The sequence below is a fragment of the Pezoporus wallicus genome, unplaced genomic scaffold (assembly GCF_028554395.1).
Source record: "Pezoporus wallicus isolate ANWC-B61680 ecotype Strahan unplaced genomic scaffold, APGP_CSIRO_Pwel_v1 contig_5261, whole genome shotgun sequence".
In the NCBI taxonomy this organism is placed as follows: Eukaryota; Metazoa; Chordata; class Aves; order Psittaciformes; family Psittacidae; genus Pezoporus; species Pezoporus wallicus.
Window position 1 is genome coordinate 5,135,325 of NW_026642423.1, and position 20,600 is coordinate 5,155,924.

At 41.4% G+C, this 20,600-nt stretch overlaps 1 protein-coding gene across 1 annotated transcript; it reads left to right on the forward strand.

The window, feature by feature from the left end:
* The first annotated feature begins 752 nt into the window (after nucleotides 1–752).
* On the forward strand, nucleotides 753–10,793 carry RALB (RAS like proto-oncogene B). Its single transcript, XM_057430363.1, has 4 exons — nucleotides 753–909; nucleotides 3,983–4,191; nucleotides 6,669–6,846; nucleotides 8,908–10,793. Exons 1-4 carry the CDS (start codon nucleotides 796–798, stop codon nucleotides 9,025–9,027), a joined length of 621 nt encoding a protein of 206 aa, XP_057286346.1. The 5' UTR covers nucleotides 753–795; the 3' UTR covers nucleotides 9,028–10,793.
* The last annotated feature ends 9,807 nt before the right edge of the window (nucleotides 10,794–20,600 follow it).

Sequence of the window (20,600 nt, forward strand, 5' to 3'; positions counted from 1 at the left end):
GTTTGTTTTTGGTTTTTGTTTTTTTCTTCTTTTTCCTCCCCTTTGTGAACTCTAGATAGCAGTCATGTAGTATGGGTTTACAAATAAGAATACCTTGCTCAGCTAGTAGCTGCTTTGAGAAACTTTTGGCACTTCTATTAATGGTATTATTGTCATAAATAGAAGCTATTTGTTCTAATACCTTGTCCCACGGATACTTGAGACATCAGTGACATAGTCTAGAATCATACAATCATAGAAGAGTTAGGGTTGGAAAGGACCTTCAGATCATCTAGTTCCAACCCCCCTGCCATGGGTAGGGACACCTCACACCTAAACCATGCCACCCAAGGCTCTGTCCACCTTGGCCTTGAACACAGCTAGGGATGGGGCATTCACAGCCTCCTTGGGCAAACCCATTCCAGTGCCTCACCACCCTCACAGTAAAGAACTTCTTCCGTATGTCTAAACTAAACTTCCCCTGTTTAAGTTTTAACCCATTACCCCTTGTCCTATCACTGCAATCCCTAATGAAGAGTCTCTCTCCAGCATCCTTGTAGGCCCACTTCAGATAGTGGAAGGCTGCTGTGAGGTCTCCACACAGCTTTCTCTTCTCCAGGCTAAAATGCTTGCCAGTGCATTGAAGTGACCAATTCTTCAGACTTGCTGGGCAGGGTTTTAACCTGATCTTTCAACACTAGTAAGATGCTTTACATTCATGCTGCCATGATGTCACCAGTGTCATGAATGGTGACTATTTCTTCTGTCTGCAGATTTAATTTGTTCCTTGGCACGTCATCTGTGGCAAGCAGGACAATGGCTGCCAGCAAGAGCAAGAACCAGAGTTCCTTGGCCCTCCATAAAGTAATTATGGTTGGCAGTGGAGGCGTGGGCAAATCTGCACTCACTCTTCAATTTATGTATGATGAGGTAAGTAGCTTTGAGTTCAGCTACTCTAAAGTACCAGTAGGTACAACTTCATAAACTTTTTAGTGGGACAGGGAAGCTAAATAGCGAAAAGTCCTGATGACCTGCCTGGCAGGAGAGGAATGTAGGAATCTGGGAAGGGTGTTTTCTGGGAACCTCTTTGACTAAGGGTGGCAAAATTGATTCTTATTGGTGAAAGTACAGTCTTCAAAACACATGCATAATGTGCATGTTCTTCTTTGAGTGTATGGAGGCCGTTAGCAGTTGGCATTCAACTCTACTTTTGTTGCAGTTTCTTTTAGGCCAGCTAAGGGTGAAGTCAGAAGTAAGCATTCTACCTCATTCAGAGCCAGATGATGTAGGCATATTCATAGCATGAATGCTTTCCTACTGCTACAAAGGAAGCTAAATCAGACAATCCAGACTAGTATTGTCTGTATCTTGTAATTCAGAAGTTAGTATTTATCTATAAGCTGTCCACACGTGCTGTAGTAATGTGAGTATCTGAACAGATGACATAGTCATTAGTGAAGGCCAGCTTAATCAGGCTCATGCCACAGCCTTTTGTTGTACTTTGATGCCGAGAGAAAGGAATTAGGGAAGGAGCCTATGTTGGACATCTGCTGTCAGATCAGAAGTGAAAGTGAAACTGGCAGGGGCTTTGTGGGTCTGATCAATACTAAACAGACTAAAGTACATGCCTGTCTAATTACGGAGCAGTTTTTCATGTTCAGCAGCTGGATGCTGTCATCTGTATCTGTTGAAGCTTCAGATCATAGAATCATAGAATGGCTTGGGTTGGAAAGGACCTTCAGATCATCTAGTTCCACGCCCCCTGCCATGGGCAGAGACACCTCACACTAGACCATGTCAACCAAGGCTCTGTAAAACCTGGCTTTTAACGCTTCTAGGGATGGAGCATTCACAACTTCCCTGGGCAACCTGTTCCAGTGCCTCACCACCCTCACAGTAAGGATCTTCTTCCTTATATCTAACCTGAACTTCCCCTGTTTGAGTTTAATCCCATCATCACAGTCCCTAATGAAGAGTCCCTCTCCAGCATCCTCGTAGGCCCCCTTCAGATGCTGGAAGGCTGTTATGAGGTTTCCATGCAGCCTTCTCTTCTCCAGGCTGAGCAGCCCCAATTTGCTCAGCCTGCCTTCATACAGAAGGTGCTTCAGCCTCCTTGATCATCCTTGTGGCCCTCCTGTGGACTTGCTCCAACAGTTCCATGTCCTTTTTATGTTGAGGACACCAGAACTGCACACAATACTCCAAGTTGGGGTCTCACAATAACAGAGTTAGAGGGGCAGGATCACCTTCTTCAACTTGCTGGTCACGCTTCTTCTGATGCAGCCCAGGATATGGTTGGCTTTCTGGGCTGCGAGTGCACACTGAAGCCGGCTCATGTTCAGGTTCTTGTTGACCAACACCCCCAAGTCCTTCTCTGCAGGGCTGCTCTGAATCTCTTCTCTGCCCAACCTGTAGCTGTGCCTGGGATTGCCCCGATCCAGGTGCAGGACTTTGCACTTGGCTTGGTTGAACTTAATGAGGTTGGCATCAGCCCACTTCTCAAGCGTGTCAAGGCCCTTCTGGATGGCATCCTGTGTCTCCAGCGTGTCAAATGAACCACACAGCTTGGTGTCATTGGCAAACTTGCTGAGGGTACACTCCATCCCACTGTCCATTTTGCCAGTGAAGATTTTGAACAGGATGGGTCCCAGCACTGACCCCTGAGGGACACCACTCATTACTCGTCTCCAGTTGGACATTGGGCTGTTGACTGCAACACTTGGTGTGTGGCTATCCAGCCGATTCTTTATCCGCTGAGTGGTTCATCCATCAAATTGATATTTCTCCAGTTGGGAGACAAAGATGTCATGTGGGATAGTGTTGAATGCCTTGCACACGTCCAAGTAGATGACATAAACTGCTTTGCCCCTATTTATCAGTTCTGTAGCCCCATCATAGATGGCCAGCAAACTCATCAGGCATGATTTGCCCTCAGTGAAGCCATGCTGGCTGTCACCAACCACCTTGTTGTTTTTCATGTGCCTTAGCATGGTTTCTAGGAGAATCTGCTCCAAGATTTTGCAAGGCACAGAGGTGAGACTGACTGGTCTGTAGTTCCCTGGATCTTCCATTTTCCCCTTCTTGAAAATGGGGGTTATATTCCCCTTTTTCCAGTTGTTGGGAACTTCACCTGACTGCTATGATTTTTCAAATATGATAGACAGTGGCTTAGCAACTTCATTTGCCAGGTCCTGCAGGACCCACGGATGGATTTTATCAGGTCCCGTGGACTTGTGCACATTCAGGTTCCTAAGATGATATTGAGCCTGATCCTCTCCTACAGTGGACCTAAGGTCTTCATTCTCAGAGTCCCTGCATCTGCTTTCCAAGGCTTGAGTGGCATGGTAAGAGCATTTGCCAGTGAAGACTGAGGCAAAGTTATTGCAAACCTCTTCTTTCTCCAAATCCAGGGTAGCCAGGTCTCCTGTTTCCTTCCGAAGAGTGCCCACATTACCCCTAGTCTGTCTTTTGTTAGTGACATATATAGAAGCCCTTTCTGTGATTCTTGATGCCAGACCTTGGTGCTGGTGAGCGTGAGGTCAAGCATGGCACCTTTCCTTGTCAGCTCTTCTCTCACTTGCAGGAGGAGGTTGCTTTCCACGCAATTGAAGAACCTCCTGGATTGCTTGTGCTGTGTTGGACATAGTATAGATACCTGTACTTGAAGTACACTCAAATGTCTTTTCTTGAAGTGGGAGATCTGGATAATGCCATCAGATTGCTGGTAGCTTATACTGTGTCTTCAGCTCTTAAATTAAGCTGAAATTGCTGACCATTTCATGTAGCAACAGTTTCTCTTGACTAGGCAGACTAGCTCTTTGATGTATTAAGTCCTTAAATAATTTGCTTTTTACAGGAAAACTTAAAAGTGGTGGAACTTAGTAGCTGGCTGAATTATGAGGTTTTGGGGAATTTAAATGACGCTCCAGTGAAAGAGTAGATATGAACAAATACTGAGATCATTCGAGAGTAATTTTAAACACTAATCACTTATCATATTCAGTTTGTAGAAGACTATGAACCTACCAAGGCTGACAGCTACAGAAAGAAAGTAGTTCTCGACGGTGAGGAAGTTCAGATAGACATTCTGGATACAGCAGGACAGGAGGATTATGCTGCTATCAGAGACAACTATTTCCGCAGTGGGGAAGGGTTTCTTCTAGTCTTCTCAATAACAGAGCATGAATCTTTCACAGCAACAGCAGAATTTCGGTAAGTAGTTTCTGTCCCATGCAGTGAGGATTATCTGGTTCCTATATTGCTCGGACAACTCTTTTTAAAAGCTACAACTCTTCATCCTTTTTGTCTGCTACCATTTGGTTAATAGAAGTGGCAATCCAACCATTTTGCTCTCAGTAACTGGTAATGTAAATCCTGGTATCCAGCCTCTGGCTTTATTTGTCTTCATGCCTGCAACTTATGTGAGTACATTACATCAGCAGGAACTTCAGGCAAGTAATAGACTCTTGGACTCCTAAAACATGTGTGTTCAAGCCAATTTTCAGTCTTCATGGATGTGAAATTTAATTATCTTAGAGCAGTGCTTCTGGAATTAAACTTGACTTTTGCCAGGTTTCAGACACTATTGCTTACTGCTAGAAGCAGGTGCTCTAAGGAAAGGAAGGATTAGCCTGTACTCTCAGGTATGGATTGGTGCCAAGCAAGGGTTGGCAGCCAAGTGGTACTATTGTAGGCAGATGCATTCCTAGAAAGACACACAGTAGTAATAAACACTTCCATTTTTGTTCTTGGGATTAGCAAGTCTAATGTGAAAGTCACCAGATTGAGCACAGAAATTGCTTGTGTATCATAAAAGAAAAACAAGGGGGTTATACCATTATTCTGGTCTTGGAATTCATGTAGCCAGGTTCTTCAGGGCAAGTGTTCTAACTCTTATTTGATAATAGTTGTTGCCTCAGTGTAGAAGGTAATCCACAGATTCTGTAGGACAGCTGTAAACTTGATGTAAAACTTGCCAAAAAATAGGGAAGTGTTAGGAGTTCCCTGCGTTTGCCAGAAAAAAGCTCTGTATCAGTCTGCCTTATGTTGCAGACCTGTTCTGCTTAGTTTGCTCTAACTGGAGTACTGAAAGCACTTAAGCAGTTGAACTGTTGTGGAGCTGCAAACTGAGTATTTGGACTGATGCCGGCATAAGATGGAGAAAAAAGATGCAATTAGAAAAGAAAACAAAACATAAAGACACTTGGAAGTAGCCAGCCTTGGTTTTAGCTTTTTGTGCTTAAGCAAAATAGAAGGTTAAACCCAAGGCTTAAGGCTTTGGATGAAAAGGAGTAGGAGTGTTTATCTTGGCAGTTTGTGTTTTTTTTTTGTCAGACTTCTGTGACTAGGTTAACTGTGTGTTGGTTTATGATTCCAGCACAACAAAACAGTGAAAAAAGGCAATGCTAGCCCTGAAGATGAGCAAGAAGGACCTGAAAGCTCCTTGGAAAACCCTTCCCCAGGAAGGTGGAGGGAATGGGTAGTATGAGTCACCAGCATCATGGGCTATTGGCATTATTGATTCTCTAACTTCTAGACTTCTTAAATTAGAAGAAGTTGAATACCGAATGAACTATGGGCTTGTCTTTAATCCCTAGCTCTCATGCTATGCATTCAGTGTGCTTTTGGTGCCTCTAATCTGAAAATGTGTGAAGGTACAGTTGAATGCAACAGCAGATTTTCTGCTTCAGTGTTAACCCTATTTTAGATTCTCATGTACTCTATATACATTCAGTTACTTTGTGGATGGAAAGTGCAGGCATTTGAAGTAGTCTGGTAACTGTGGGATGAGGGGGTGTAGCACCATGGTCATACCTAGTTTGGCTCTTGCTCATAATAAAATGAAGCAATCTAAAAATAACTAGACTGGTACAGTTATTCCAGTATCCTAGATGGACAGCAACATGTGTCAGTCTAGTTTCAACCTGTTTCGCTCCAGTAATAGCGCAGATGTTGAGACTGACATGTCTCCTTTCCTGGACACTGTAGGTCCTAGACAATAAGATATTGATGATATTGTGCTAGATTGATCATTTCATCATCATCAATATGATATTGATGATATGCTATCAATAGATGATACGATAGGTCCTAGATGATATGATAGAACGACAGAGGGATAGGCAGGTTAATGCTGATGGTTCAAATATTTTCTTGGAGTCTTTGAAGGAGGAAGGTTGCTAGCATTTTAGTTCAGCACTAGTTAGTAACTCCTTTTGTGTAAAGTTTAGGTAGCCATTAAGAGTTATATCTGCTAGCTACTTATGCTGTTCCCAGTCTACTGCCTTGGCAAATCCTTGATGTTGCCCAGATCCGTACTGAAGTGGGATACAGACTGGGACATCTAAGATGGTGACTGAATGCCAAGGTGAAACTTGGCAAATGTGGTACTTGTATTCTTCTTCAGATAGGAACTCCTCTTGTGAGTTGCTTTTCTGTCATGATAATCTTATTAGAGATGAGTTAGTAACTGGTAAAACTGTTTTCCTGGAAGTGTGAGGCTTTTATTAGCATAATGTGTTAAACTCAGAATAATTTTAAAGTGTGTGTTCAACTGTTGGTAGATATACAGTTATGTACTCTTGTAAACACTAGTAATGTGCAGACCACTTTATCCATTCCTGATAATGGTGTGGTTTTGTTGCTACTACTGACACAGATATTGTTATTTTGAATACTTGATGCATTAGGGAACAGATCCTGCGTGTGAAGGCTGAAGAGGATAAAATCCCTTTACTGGTAGTAGGAAACAAATCTGACTTGGAAGAGCGCAGACAAGTGCCTGTAGAAGAGGCTAGAAGTAAGGCAGAAGAGTGGGGTGTGCAGTATGTAGAAACCTCTGCCAAAACTAGAGCGAATGTAGATAAGGTAAGACAACATCTGCTCAATTAGATTGTTACTGTTGTTTAGTAGCCGAGTGACTAATTCTTGACTTTTTCTGGGATAAAAGCAAACCCACAGTTGGGCTTCTGAAAGCCTAGATTGTAAAAAATGAATTAGCTTACTGGAATGTGTACACTTAAGCAAATACCTAGCTTAGAGGAACCAGAGACATGTTGCATGTTAATATTATTGTCTTGTTTTAACTGCTTGTACCTGAACCAATAGCTTTCCATTTAGTTTAAGGATTCTCTGAAGTATGCTTTATTTATAAGTTGTGTCCAATTATTATAACAGCAATAAACGGCAAGCTATAGATACTTATGAATTGTTCCCCTTCCCTAAAAACTGTGTAGTGTGGCTAATGTTAGAGATTTCATTCTTGTTTCCTGCTAAGACTATTTTGAATTGCAGAAAGAACTTTTTGCTGTGCCCCTGGTATGTTTTGACTTGTCCATGCTGGTCCAGGACAGTTCTGTTTCTGCTGCTGGTTTCTTGCATAAACAGTTGTGGTGGGTTATTCTGAAAGAGATGAATTATGACTACGGAGCGTTTGCCCAGTAGTAGAGAGAAAAACAGTTTTAAGCCTTCCCTTCATTCTGTGTGTAGTGGAGATATTTTTTTAAGAGGGTGCCTTTTTATTTCACCAATCCAATGAAGATCTGAAATTACTCCTGGGCCCCCTAAGGACTCCAAAGGTGTGGCTTGGTAACCTGTATTTGTTTAAAGATTTAAAATTGAGCAGTTTTCTCTTTGATAGAGAACATACACATTTAGCTGTACTTGAACTCTTCTAGACAGTTTCCTGTTCTTCTAGTCTATATTGGTTTACTAATGGAAATGCTGTTTGTGCATGTTACTTATTTCTCTCATTTGTTAAACTGAGTATATGAAACTCCTGAGTTGAGATCTTTTGCTTATAAGGGACATAGCATGATTTCAACTTAGTAAAGGACCATTCTGACTTGTAAGTCGCTGTCACATGCATAAACTGGGTGGTGTAATAAAACATGAACACCTAGACTTGCTTTTGTTGGTAAGCTGTCTCATGACTAGCAACTGCCTAGCCTGCTTTATACTTTGACTAGTTTTCTGATCAGTTGAGTTTAATAGCAATCTAGCTGTGAGTATACTACTGTGGTGCTCTAGGCTTGCTCAGGTTTTATCTAACTAGTTCATGTGACATACTGGTTATTCTCCACATAAGCACTGCTTTGTGTGTGTTAAGACAAGTTATTGGCCATTGTGGTGATTGTGCATTGACACTGTAACAGAATTAAAAGAAACACTTAAGAGTGTTTTGAATGATCAGCTATTCTGTTTCTGATTAGTAGCATAGTCTTCTGAGTACATAACTTACGTAGTTCTCCATTAAAACCAGAAAAGCATAACTCTATAGTTGACACTAATCTCTTGTTCAGTAATTTTAAAAATAATTTTTTCCAATACCTCTCTACAGTAAAACATCTGCTGCATCTGAGGTGGTATGTACCGAGGCATCAGGTGCACAGTGGTGAAATCAGTTAAAACTTTAGGGTAAACACCAGAGTAATGATGTTTGCTGGATCTTTCTTATAACATAGTCTTGAGGTTTTGTGTTTGTGTTTTTTTTTTTTTCTTTTTGTGTCTCTTGACTTGAATGCTACAGCTTTTCTATTATAAACTAGGCAGATTACTGCTGAGAAGAATGTAACTGTGTGAAAAGGACTGGACTCTCTATACTTCTTTGCATAGTTTACAAGAGTTATTTATCTGGAAGAGTTTGCTATACACAGATAAACATTCTCATGAACTCAGAATGATAATTAATAAAAAGCTGTTAAAACAGGGCTGTTGAATGACTTGATAGCCAGGTAAGATTGTGCTTCTTGCCACCATTTGACACGCTGCATAATTCTGATGTTGAGTTTGTCACTGGGATCTGTCTAGACTCGCTTCTGCTGTATTAGGTGCAATGTGGTGCTGCATGTGTATTTGATGCTGAATGCAGTGGGTTTCATCTGTTTTCTGGTGACAGATCTTGTTTTAATCTTTATTTTTCCCTCCTAGGTATTCTTTGATTTAATGAGAGAAATCAGAGCAAAGAAAATGTCAGAAAACAAAGACAAGAATGGCAAGAAAAGTGGCAAGAACAAGAAAAGCTTTAAAGAAAGATGTTGCTTACTGTGATGCTTGGGAACTGTAAATGTCTATCTGCAGGTGTCATGGATAAGATACCACTAAGGATATAGGGCTAGATTCATGAAAGGAAGTCTGTATTGACTCCCTTATCTTTTGCTTTGCATATCACACCTTAAAAATGTGAAAACAGAACTTTGAAATGATTTCTGGTATCCAAGAAAATCTATGCCTACTGAAACTGAACAGGCTTTGTCTTCCCAGTGTCTTTCAAAACTAGACATAATTTCAGACTTACAGTCCTTCTGCTTGGTTATACAAAGTACTTTTATATTTCTTCCTAGCTTGTTAATGTTTCTCTGAATGTTTATCTTGAACCTCTACTAGCCTTAACAAGCACAGGTGTTCAGGTTCAAGCACTTTTTTCTCCCCCTGTTGCTGCCCTCGTTGATGTTGCAAGCTGTAGAAAAGCTAGATTGATGTCCGATAAAGGGTTTGAGTCTCCATCTTCTGTTAGTTGTTACTTACACTGAAATCTGCTGGCTTCTTCCCTATGCTCCATGTAAGAAACAGCAACTGACAGTTGAGAGTCAACTCAAAACAAAGTTTCTTCCATGTTCTGTTTAGTCAATACAGCATTCATGAATCAAGCCTATGAACTCCATTCAGACTGATATAGGCAATGCAAAAAAAAATTATTTAAATATTGGCTAGATGCATTCCCTTTTGGTCTGTCTTCTTATCCTTAAACTCATGATATGGGGTGAGAAAATTGCTATAAGCATTTCTACAAAAGGAATAATATTGTTACCACCTCCTTCAAATGCTGTCCTGGGTTTCTCCCATATATTGTGGCTAAACTCAGTTACACTCGTGCTACATGTATCATCCTCCCCTCCCCAGTACTGGAATAGTGAAAATCAAAGTGTAGATTTCATCATTTTTGTTTATATATGGAGTATTTGTGATAATGTTGAAAAGTGGGAATATCTGCATCTGTCTCCTGTCTTGCTGAAGACAAAAACATTGAGTAAGAATGGGTCACATCACACAGTCATGTCTTGGAATAAGTGAGGCGTACATGCTACCTCTCAATGATTAGCTGGCTAGTGAGTTATGGTGTCAAAAAGCAAATGAAGTTAAGCAGTTGCCATATCTGTTATCACTGTTAATTTTATATGTACGGTTTCCGATGCACAGCAACCTAGCACATGGGGATGCATGCCAAGTTTTGCTGGTCATGACATTGATCAACAAAACCCAGCCTAGAAATGGAAAAGTCAGTACTTAGGTCTTCCTGTCAGCTGACTAAACTGAGCTTTCTGATTCAGTTTAAGTACAGTTGCCAAAAAAGCCCACTTCTATCACTGTGGAAAGTAACTGTCTCTTGTGGAGTCTATCAATGAATTATGGTTATCTTCTGTTTTGAAGGAGTAGGGTGAATTTTGCTTAACCTGAGTGCTTGGAACACAGTTACTTGGTGAAAGGAATATGCTGTGTGGTTGTTCAGTAAAGTACACTGCAGCGCTAAATTAACAAATAGTTTCTTTTTGAGGTGAATGAGTAGTGAATACTGTTTCAGTACTTAGTATTGCAATTTGAGTTTGAAAAACATTTTTTGACATGTACTAGATTGCTCTTGTGCATTCCACTTCTGAACTTTGAAAAAAGAGATGTGTTAGATAACAGAACCTCTGTTGGCTTGAGGTTTCACAGGGACTTATTGCAAACTCATTGTCTTCCATAACTAGTTCAACTTGTCAGGCAACGCATTGAATTGGGGAAACTGTACTAAATAAAAGGTGCTGTAATCTTCATTCTTGTCAAGTTAAATTCCTTCTTTGTTAATGTTATCTTGTATGGGCAGAAAGAATGGTAACCAATTCTGGAGATACTTCTCTTTGAACACTGTAATTTATTGTTATTACAAAGCCAACTTGACAATACAGTTTTGAAGCAGAGGCTGGGAGAACTTGTCACTTGAGCTCTATCATCTATGCCTAAAGCCTAAGCACCTAATGGGCGCTTGAAGCTATGTCTAACAAAGTGTTATAGTGTAACAGTGTTTCCTCTTGAGCTTCCATGTCTAAAGAAAACTGAGTGTATATTGTGCATACAGTAAATCCATGTCTCCTAGAGGAAGACAACTAACTCACTTAGGTTTGGTTTTAGTTGAGACCTAAAGGTTAAGTCCTTAATTAACCTAAAGGATAAACAACAGCTGAATTCACATGGCAAGCTTATCTAGGTCAAGCTCCTCTGAGGCTGATTGTAAAATGTGCCTGACAGAACTAAACTTTCCTTGCTGTATGAATAATGAACTCAGCAAATGAGCAGCACAGCTGTATTGGCTCAAGAAACTTGCATGCCTTGATCATTGATCTCTTTAGTCTTAAGGTACCTGACAGTATTTGAAAGGGCAGATTTAATTTCTACTCGGAGAATAGTCTCCTATTGGTCTCTTATAGTCCATGTGCTGTTCTCAGGTTTTTTTTTTTTCCAACTGATAAAACTCCACCACTGAGGTGGATTTACTTGGAAAAAGGTGCTTGCTGCTTTATGGATTGATATTGCATCTCTTCAGTGTTCTGTACTTGTGATCTATTTCAGTTTAACTTTCTATTTACAGCTGAAAACGTGATAAACAAGGCAGCTACCTTGGCCACTTCATAACAGTGGGCAACAAGCGTTCTGACTTGTACAAGGAAGACAATAAAACTGCTCCACTGGACTGGAACCTTGTTGCCTCCACCTCATATCATGGAAGTGCCTAAGTATAACCTTCTAAAGGGGGCAATATGATTGGAGGGCCCTTGAATGACTTCCAGGTCTGCTTCAGTGAACATCAGTGGACATCAATATCAGGTGGGTTGACTAGAGAGAGTAAAAGATGGCACAAAGAAATGCTTCCTTTGGACTTGAGGGCTTCCTGTGAGCAGAGTAAATAGAGCTTTGGCTTCTAATCTAAATGAGTACTTGCACATCAGGTACATCAAACACAGAGAACTTTGGTAAGGAGGGTATTTGTGGCTGCCTGCTAGCTGTGCAGTGTAGCTGAGATAACTGAAGGCTGTGTTGAAGCTGATATATTCCAAGCCTTTGCATATTAGGTAATTAAAGACCAAGACTTCTTTTATTCAGTATAATGTGCTTTTAAATCTTTCTGAAGCATGGCTGTAGGGAAGTAACTGGATATTTGAAGCTGGAGGTCATGTAAGACTTGACTATGCACTTGCACTTAAGCATTTAAAAATTATTCTTGTGTAATGGTTTAACAATGGCAGGGAGCATGCAGTCTTCCATATGCAGCTTAGGTGTTAATGTTCAAGTGCCTCAGTATTCTGGTTTGAACAAACATCTGTGAGAAAAGCACCTATTATAATGGGGGGAAGCATATGAAAAAAAGCAGGTTAATGACTAGGAGTGCAGAGGCAGACTTGACTCCCTCCTCTTTTTTGGAGGAGCATCTCTGCAGATCTGAGTACAGATGCAAGATAAGCACATCTTCAGTGACTTGTGCCGTATGTGTTCTATACAGATAAATGTTTTTACTGCAATTACTAGGCAAACATTTGGCTTGATGAAGAGAGGAATGCATATGCTTGTGGGGCATTAAATTTCAATAAAATGTTAGTAGCCATGTGAAGTTCCAGTTGAACCCTATTTGGCTAATATAATGCTAAAGATTACTTTAGGTCTAAGGCACAAAACTGTAATCTGGAATGCAGGAAGAAGTGCATCTAACTAAATACTCGCCAAGATATTCTTTTCTTTTTTCTAAAGCTTTCCAAAGCATTAACTTAGAATTGATAAGCCTGTCAGCCCTAAGTACTTTCTCAAAAAAAGGATACTGTTTATCAATTCGACTCAGAGTTCATGTAGACAGAAGCTTTCTTTAATTGCTATAAGCATATGTTGCAATGTTCACCTCCTGTTGACTTTATAGTTGGAAGAAGGAGGGAAGAGGAACAAAAAAGCTCTGATTTTTTTTTCACTGTAGTTTCCACACTTCATGGGAATGGCAGGTGTTTCTCTTGGGAGGGGAGGGTGTTAAGAGATAACACCAAGAAAGAGGTTTAGTGTAAATGATTGTGATTGCAAGATTTAATAAAACTGCCTCTAAACTATGTATGCTATACTATGTAAATTTGTTTTTTTCAGAGTTTTGTCTCTAACTTGCACAAGCATTTTTCATGTCTAAAACTTGTCACTTTTCATTATCATGCTAATACAACTGATTTGTATTACTATTGATAATAAAAAGAAAAACAGACACAATATTTGTTTGTTACTGATTTTTACAGCATTCTAAAAGCGTATGTAGTCCCCAGATTCTTGAACCAGATGACTGCTGACTTTTTAAGCGTCTGGAAGTAACCTTTGTATCAAATCGGTAACATTTATATTGCAGACTGTGGAAAGGAGGGGAGGAGGAGGTGACTGAGGACCTCGTCATCAGTTTTCCGGAAATAGTCTGCGTATGTTTTGGGACCAAACTGGTACAGTAGTTTGATTCATTCCTAGCTCATTTTCCACAGCCTAGTTGGATCAGACAGCTTGTATCAACTGTATAAATGACAAAGTTGCTTTCCTCTTTAGTCTTATGGCTCAAATAACAGAATAAGCAACACTTTGTGGAGAAATTGATTCTTAATCTTCTGAGTGTGCCAGGTTCTATTCTCTGTTGGTTTGTGATGACCAAACTGCAGTAAAGAAGCTGAGATGCCTCTGAGGCAGGATGGTTCAGAACAGATTTAATGCACTGTTATTCTGCTTAACTTGGATTTGCATAGCAATAGGACTCACAGTAAATTTCAGGTGTAGTATCTGCTGTTACTCATGTACAAGTTGGAAGCAGAACATGTCCTAGCTGATGACTTCTGGGCAAGGATTGCAGCAACTTACATAATCTTGTTTATGTAGTGTTTGCCCTGTGTTTCAGATAGGTATGTAAACCACTGTGGCACTCCTTTCCAGTAAAGTAATTTTTCTCAATATGCTGCATCAGAGGAAAAAGGTAGTGTGAAAAAGTGTTGTGTAGGAGGCAGGAGAGGGTTCTGAGGACAGCTGTGTTCCATAGCTGTACCCAAAGCCCAGAACGGCACATTTTTCTTCAGATGCTCTGCATTCTGGAGAGATACAGGCCTTCCTTAAGTTATAGCAGGATGGGACCGGAGAATGATTGCACACATACAGCTTGGCTTCTGCCTCTGTGCTTGCCTGTGTTCTGCCGCAGCCAGAACACTTAACTGGTGTGGTTCTGTGTGCTAAATGCTCCTAGGATTCCTGGGATAGCACGGGCACCTCTTCCTGAGAACTGTTGGCTCCATCTTGTGGCTTTAAGAGTTAGGAGCTCTGCCATGGAGAGGGGCTGTTCAGCGTGCTCAGCCGAGCATATGGGTAGCTGCTATTAATCTGCTACCTGAATTACACGTAAAAATCCACTCTAAGTAGGTTCTTATTTTCTTGTTACTCTGCCATATGATTCTCTCATGCAGCAGGAGACCTTGTTCTAAATGAGAAATTTCCTTCTTGCACATGCTAATGTTAATTCTTGCCTTAGCATTCCAGTGTGCTGCAGAACACCCAATTCCTCATGAGGATGGTGGCTTTACAATTTCTATGGCATTAAACCACTTTGCATTGCAAGTTTAAGTTTGTTCTTCTCACTGAGCATGGATTTGAATGCCAGAAAGAATACTCATTGTTCCATGGGACTGTGCAGTACTTAACAAAACCTTTTGTTACTAAGGGTGACTAAAGATGCTGTGTTTTCTTTGAAATAGAAAGCCTTAAAGGAGAGGGATGTAGAATATCCTATTTAATTACACACACTCCCCTAACCCTGCCCCCTCAGTGTCTCTTTCCCTCAAACTACTTAGTGCCTGTTGTGGGAATAGGATCTACTAGGGAAGTATCAGCAAATAGCCCCTTAAGCCTTATAACCCCAAAGGGGGTTGGAGGTAAAATGCTGAGGTGAGACTGGGACCATATGCTCTACTTGTCTTCCTGATAAAGTTGATTAATCTCCAGAGTTTACTGTAAGTTCCCTTCAGTGAGCTTTGTCACTTGGCTTTACTTGAGGCAGAACCATGCTTTTGATATAATCAAAGGAATTTATAGAGTTTGTTTTTAAAGTCTAGAGTTCAGGGTATTGGAGGCTTTATGCATGTTGGTTTCATTCATAGGCCAAATACAAAAATTAAAGGACAAACTTGTATGTACATGTAGTATTGAGAGACAAGGAAAGTTACTCCCCACTCTTTAATAGTGCTCTGTTTTTATTTTAAAAGGAAAACATACAACAAACTGAACTTGCTGCTTGGTTGAGTGTTTCTCAACATGTGGTCTGTAAGAGTGCTCTGTAACATGATTACCCTCACCACAAAATGACGTTACAGTTTTGTATGTGTAAACAAGGAAAAAAACTGGACTGGGCAAGGGGGTAGTTAGCTAAAAAAAAAAGTAGTCAAACTTTCTTGCTTCTAAATGAAATCCATCATGGCAATGTTGACTAAGATAAACTTTTAGGAGCAAATCTGCAGGCTGGCTGGCTCTTCAATTTTTATAAGGACTGATGAGAACTTGAGAAAGAGATAATCCTGGTCAGACTAGGACCTCCCTGACCAAAGTATCCCTGCCCAGAATGACAGGATTCAGAAATCAGAAGTTAAAAGTTTGTTTCCTGCTTGGAAGGCGGAGCTATGAAAACAAAAACCTACTAGGTTGCCTGCAGGGTGAATTAGATGTTTAGTTTGAAATACAGCTACAATAGTTAGTGCCCTGGTCAGATGTAGAAGAATCTTTCTGTGGTCTCTGTTTTCATCATCTTATAGGCCTTCTTACCTTTCAGTACTGGTGACTGTATTCCAACTAGGTACTGAGCAGTGCCACTGGATGACAGGCACTTGCATTCCCAGCTACAGTCAGCTGCTCCTGTTTCAGCTCTGGTGACTGCAGGACAGCAGAAAATGATTCAGGCTATGGAAAGAACAAGTTCCCACAGTAAGATTTATGAGCACTAGGAGATCTGGAACCTCCAGACTTTGCTAACAAAAGCTGTTTCCTACCTGAGGAACATAAAGTATGTGATTCAACCATTCCTGCAGCCAGATCAGAGCTTTTTTTCTTATGTGGTACCTTCAGTAAATCCATTTGAGGAATGACAGTAGTGCAGCAAACAGTTGTGGAGCAGAGGGATAACACTGTGCCTGTTTGAGTTAGTTTGATTTGCCTTTTTCTTTTTTTTTCTTCCCCCCTTTCCCCTTCCCCCTTCCCCTCCCTGAACAGTATGGAGGGAGCAGGGCAAGCAGAGCTTCTCCTGTGTGGGAATAAAGGCCACATTTACAGCTTTGCCTCAGGAGCTTGAAAAGCATAAGTCAGGCCTCCAAAACTACATTTGGTTTAGAAATAATGAGATGTTTTAGAAAATGAAGTTGAGAGTTCTCTTTCACAGTCTTTTTGTTTCCAAGCCTTTTGAGTACACTTGCTTCATGTTTGGAAGCTTGCTTTCTTCAACAATGATGGTAGAAGTATTTTCTCAATGAAAACAAAGATGTTCTTGTGCTTGCTGATTCCAGCACCTGGGGCACAAATGTTTAAAATGTTGTGGCATTTGGAGAGGAGTGGAGACAGGACATGCAAAACACTCAACTTTGAGCCCCACTTCCACTGGGTCACCGTCTTCCGCTGTAGGAATCCAAAGGATTGCAAAAGCTGAAGCATAAAGACCCCCTGTTGGTGGTCCCAGTGTCTGTCTTGGCAGCTTGCCAGGAGCCCAAGGGATGCACTTAATTTTCTTTATTCATTAGCATATTTTTAATCAAATCCATCAAACCACAGTGTTTCCACATGTCTCTCCCATGGCAGATGAACAAAAATGGGTCAGTGCTCAAATGTACCTTTAACACACTGCAGTTCTGCAGTTTGTGCCTCTTCTAGCAGGACAACAAATGACCTGTCCTCTGTACCGGGTGAAAACTTCCGATGATATGGATTCTCTCCTGAAAGAGGAAAGCATGTGGAGTCTGTGCATGATACAGACTGCTTTCCACCCACTGCCGCATCAGAAGGCAGGAAGAGCTGCATCTGAATCCTCTCCAAATTGGTTTCAAGTTTACATTTGTTTAATGTTACTTTCTAGTGAATAATCAAGCAGATGCAATGTCCAGGGCTGAATTCCCTGTCCCTAATGAAGTTTCAAGACTGCTTACACCTAGTTTAATAATAGGCTTTTTAGATTCTTGTCACCTGTAACCTACCTTCATATACCTCATGCTGCCAGACCATCTCTAGCCAGGCAAGGAAAATGTTGCAGTGTTGAGATCATGTTCACACTTGCAGCTGAGACATGTCTTGCCTTGTTTCTTATCTCTGAATTGTTCATAACAAGAGCTAAGTAAAAATTACTCTTCATGTTTTTTACATGAGCTTTCAAAGTTGGTTCTGGGTGGGGTAAATATTGCATCAACACCAAGTTAAAACTTATCTTTTGTTCTTCCTTTTTTGGAAAGGAATAGGGATGTAAGTTCCAGGGAAGCAGTCTTCCCCATGAAGCAAAAAATTGATAAAGTCCAAAGTACTAAATAGGTTTGGACTATTTGAAATGTGAATCTGTTATAAAGGGGTGCATTCTTTAATTTCTGTTCTTTTCCTTCCGTCCTCAAAAAAAAAAAACAAACCCAAAACAACACAACAACCCTAAAACGACAACAAAACACGACTTTGAGTTAAACAAGTTGATGAAGACCTATCCTAAGTGTAGAAATTGGAACGGGCTCATAGCTAGGGAAGCGAAAGGTGAAAAGCTCTGCAGCATGGAGGCCTGTTTCCAAGCAGCCCCACCTTTTCTGGTAACCCTTTCCTGGTGAAAGCACCATCACCCCAGACAGGCTGCAGCAAGTGACACATGTATGGAACAGCCCCTGCTTCCCTCTGCTGCCGGCAGATTCCCCCTTTCAGTTGTCACAGGTTCCTTTGCAGCCCCTCTTTTTTTGGGGAGCTAACCCAAGGGGTGAGAGTAGGAAAGGTATTTTAGCAAGATTACTAATTTTGGCTTCCCAGTTAAAGGTGCTAAGCATTTCCTGCTGGGAAGGCCTTTTGCATGTATTTTTGTAGGGAGCTCAAAGCTAGAATATAACCTCTAAAGCCTAGAAGTCCATCCTGAGATGAAATTTTCTCTGCTGTGTACCAGGTGCTCTCTGCTAATAGCAAAACATCCCAGCCATGATGATGACAACCTATTTACTCCTTCCTTGTTGCTTGCCTGTAATAGTTCACAGCAGCAGTCATGTTACAGGCAAGTACTCTGCTTCTATGCTTTTACTTTTCTATTCATTTAGCTCTACCACTTCTGCTGTAAGAACCATCTCCGTTGACTGCTACCAATCATTTGCTTACTTTCATGTCTTAATACATACAGAATCATGTGTTTGCCTTGCCTAAATCCACCTTTACTTCACCTGTATTCTTTTATTGTTAACAGCTACTGTTAAACAAATTCAGCCCTATTTCCTAGGTGGAAGATAAGTTACAGCAAGGCAAATCTTGCTACTGGCTCAATCCTGCAAGTTTGTGCTTTCTCATTTACAGAGGGGGAAGAGTCACTTGGCTAATCTAGATCATGATCTCTCTTCTTTTCTGTAATGCCTACTCTTTGGGCAGATCTGCATCTGTACAGCATTTATCACAATGGTTTGGACTCTTGAGGGAGCTCCATCTGCTATTGCTCTGTGGACTGCTAGCATGGCAACAGCAGCGGGGTTTCAGCTTGGGGAACGCAGACTTATAAAAAGTCTTGGACATCACTGTCAGTGTTGCAATGCCTCTTCTTGGCAGCCACTATGAATTCCAGATATTTGCCTTTCATGGTAAAACTTCCTGCACCCTGCATTACATCAAAATGGCAGACACCAAAAGTCAAGAGGCTGCTTCACTGCCTAAGCAACCAATGGGGAGCACAGCCTCTTAAATCTACCTTGCCTGGGGGGGCTGAGGATCCTTCAGGCTTCACAGTTCAGGCCCTCTCTCCGCTTTCTTCCAGGAACAGAGCATGGGTTCATTTCTGCAAGGGAAAGGCAGGGTGGTTGGCAGTGCGGCAGTGTTTTGTATACACTATGCTCACTGCTCAAAAGGCTAGAGCCAAGCATGGGGAATTTCACATGGCTCAATTCATTTCTGCCCCAGGGAATGCATGTATCTCCTCTCCCAACAAAGTGCATTTGCCAGGGTATGCTCTGTGCCACGGAGGGGACTGCCTCCTGTCTTCTTAAAGCTGGTACCACATGAATTGCATAGTTCCAAGTATTTTGGCTAGCAAGGGGGGTAGCAGGGAGACCCAGCCTTGTGGCTTTCTGAGCTGTCTGCTGTGTTCGGTCATGCACTGACTTAACTGGAAGCTTAAAGACTGCTCCTGTCCACTCCATAGCCTGCTCCTCCTGGAAAGACCTGACCTGCCTTGCCCCTGATGCTCCTTGAACTCCTTTCAGGCCAGGAAGCAGATTGAGCCCAGCTCTTCTTTTCATGAACCATCGGACTACTGACTAAATTAAGGTATGAATAAAAATAGCCTACGCCCATCCTCTCCACCCACCTTGAGCTCTTTTTGAATAAGGGAAGAAAAAAAATCGTATTTATTGCTACATCTTTGGACACCTGATCTGGAAGGTGGGCAGACTGAAAACACCTGCTGCACTGAGTCCTCAGGGAAGAAAGTCAGAGATGTTCATCTCGTCATCGTAAGCAATTGAAGTCCAAGATAAATGCTGCAGGATTTACAAGGTTCAGAGGCTTTTGGCTTGCCACTGGAACTGGTGACAGGCACCTGAGCATCTTGAATGTATCATTGTGGAAGTCACCGCCACATCAGATGCCAAAGGTTTCTTTGCATTTTGCTGTGACATGAGTGATTTTAACATATAAAGTTACATGGGAGGAGGAATTTGCATCAGGAAACCACAGATCTTACAAATTTGAAGTTGAACTAGCAGAAATTGAATAAGGCAGAGCGGTGTCTTCTGTCTCCTTGAGCTTTTCCTGACTTGCATGCACAATATGGGTTGTACTGGGAGTGACAGGGAGTGGACATAAAACAAGCATTTCTCCAAACTGGAAACTGTGTGACAGCCTTGTTTCTCATGATACTTGTCCAAGTAGTTCACCATGCTGTGGTCAGTTTGCTTTGTTGCTATCCATGTAAATTGCATGCAAACAAACTGGTGATATTAAACAAAATATTCTTTCTATTGTGACTGCTCACCATAGGCATTTCTAGTCTCCATTTTGTGGTAGGGAACTTGTTCTGACACAAGGAACACCTAAGAAAATGAAACAATAGCCCTTAGCACTGCAGTATGAGCCATCATACCTAATGCTTGGGTTTTTTTATGTCATGAGTTGGAGACTATCTTTTCTCCTCCGCCCCCCCAGTGAGGGTACTGTGATACCTAAATAACTGATTATGTTAGATTTCCCCTAACCCTGACATCTGGAAGAGCTGTGGCTATACAAAGTACCGTATACTGCTGATTCTTTATACAGCCCTAGGACCTCTCACCCTGAAGGACCAGACCTCTTGAACTCTGGACCATGACTACCTTCCCATTCCCCCCAAAAGGCCACAGTAA

Bases quoted from the DNA above. Each gene is read 5' to 3' on its own strand.
- RALB (XM_057430363.1), top strand. From the start codon at position 796: ATGGCTGCCAGCAAGAGCAAGAACCAGAGTTCCTTGGCCCTCCATAAA. The intron at 4,192-6,668 runs GTAAGTAGTTTC...TTGATGCATTAG, and splicing joins ACAGCAACAGCAGAATTTCG to GGAACAGATCCTGCGTGTGA. The intron at 6,847-8,907 runs GTAAGACAACAT...TTTCCCTCCTAG, and splicing joins CTAGAGCGAATGTAGATAAG to GTATTCTTTGATTTAATGAG.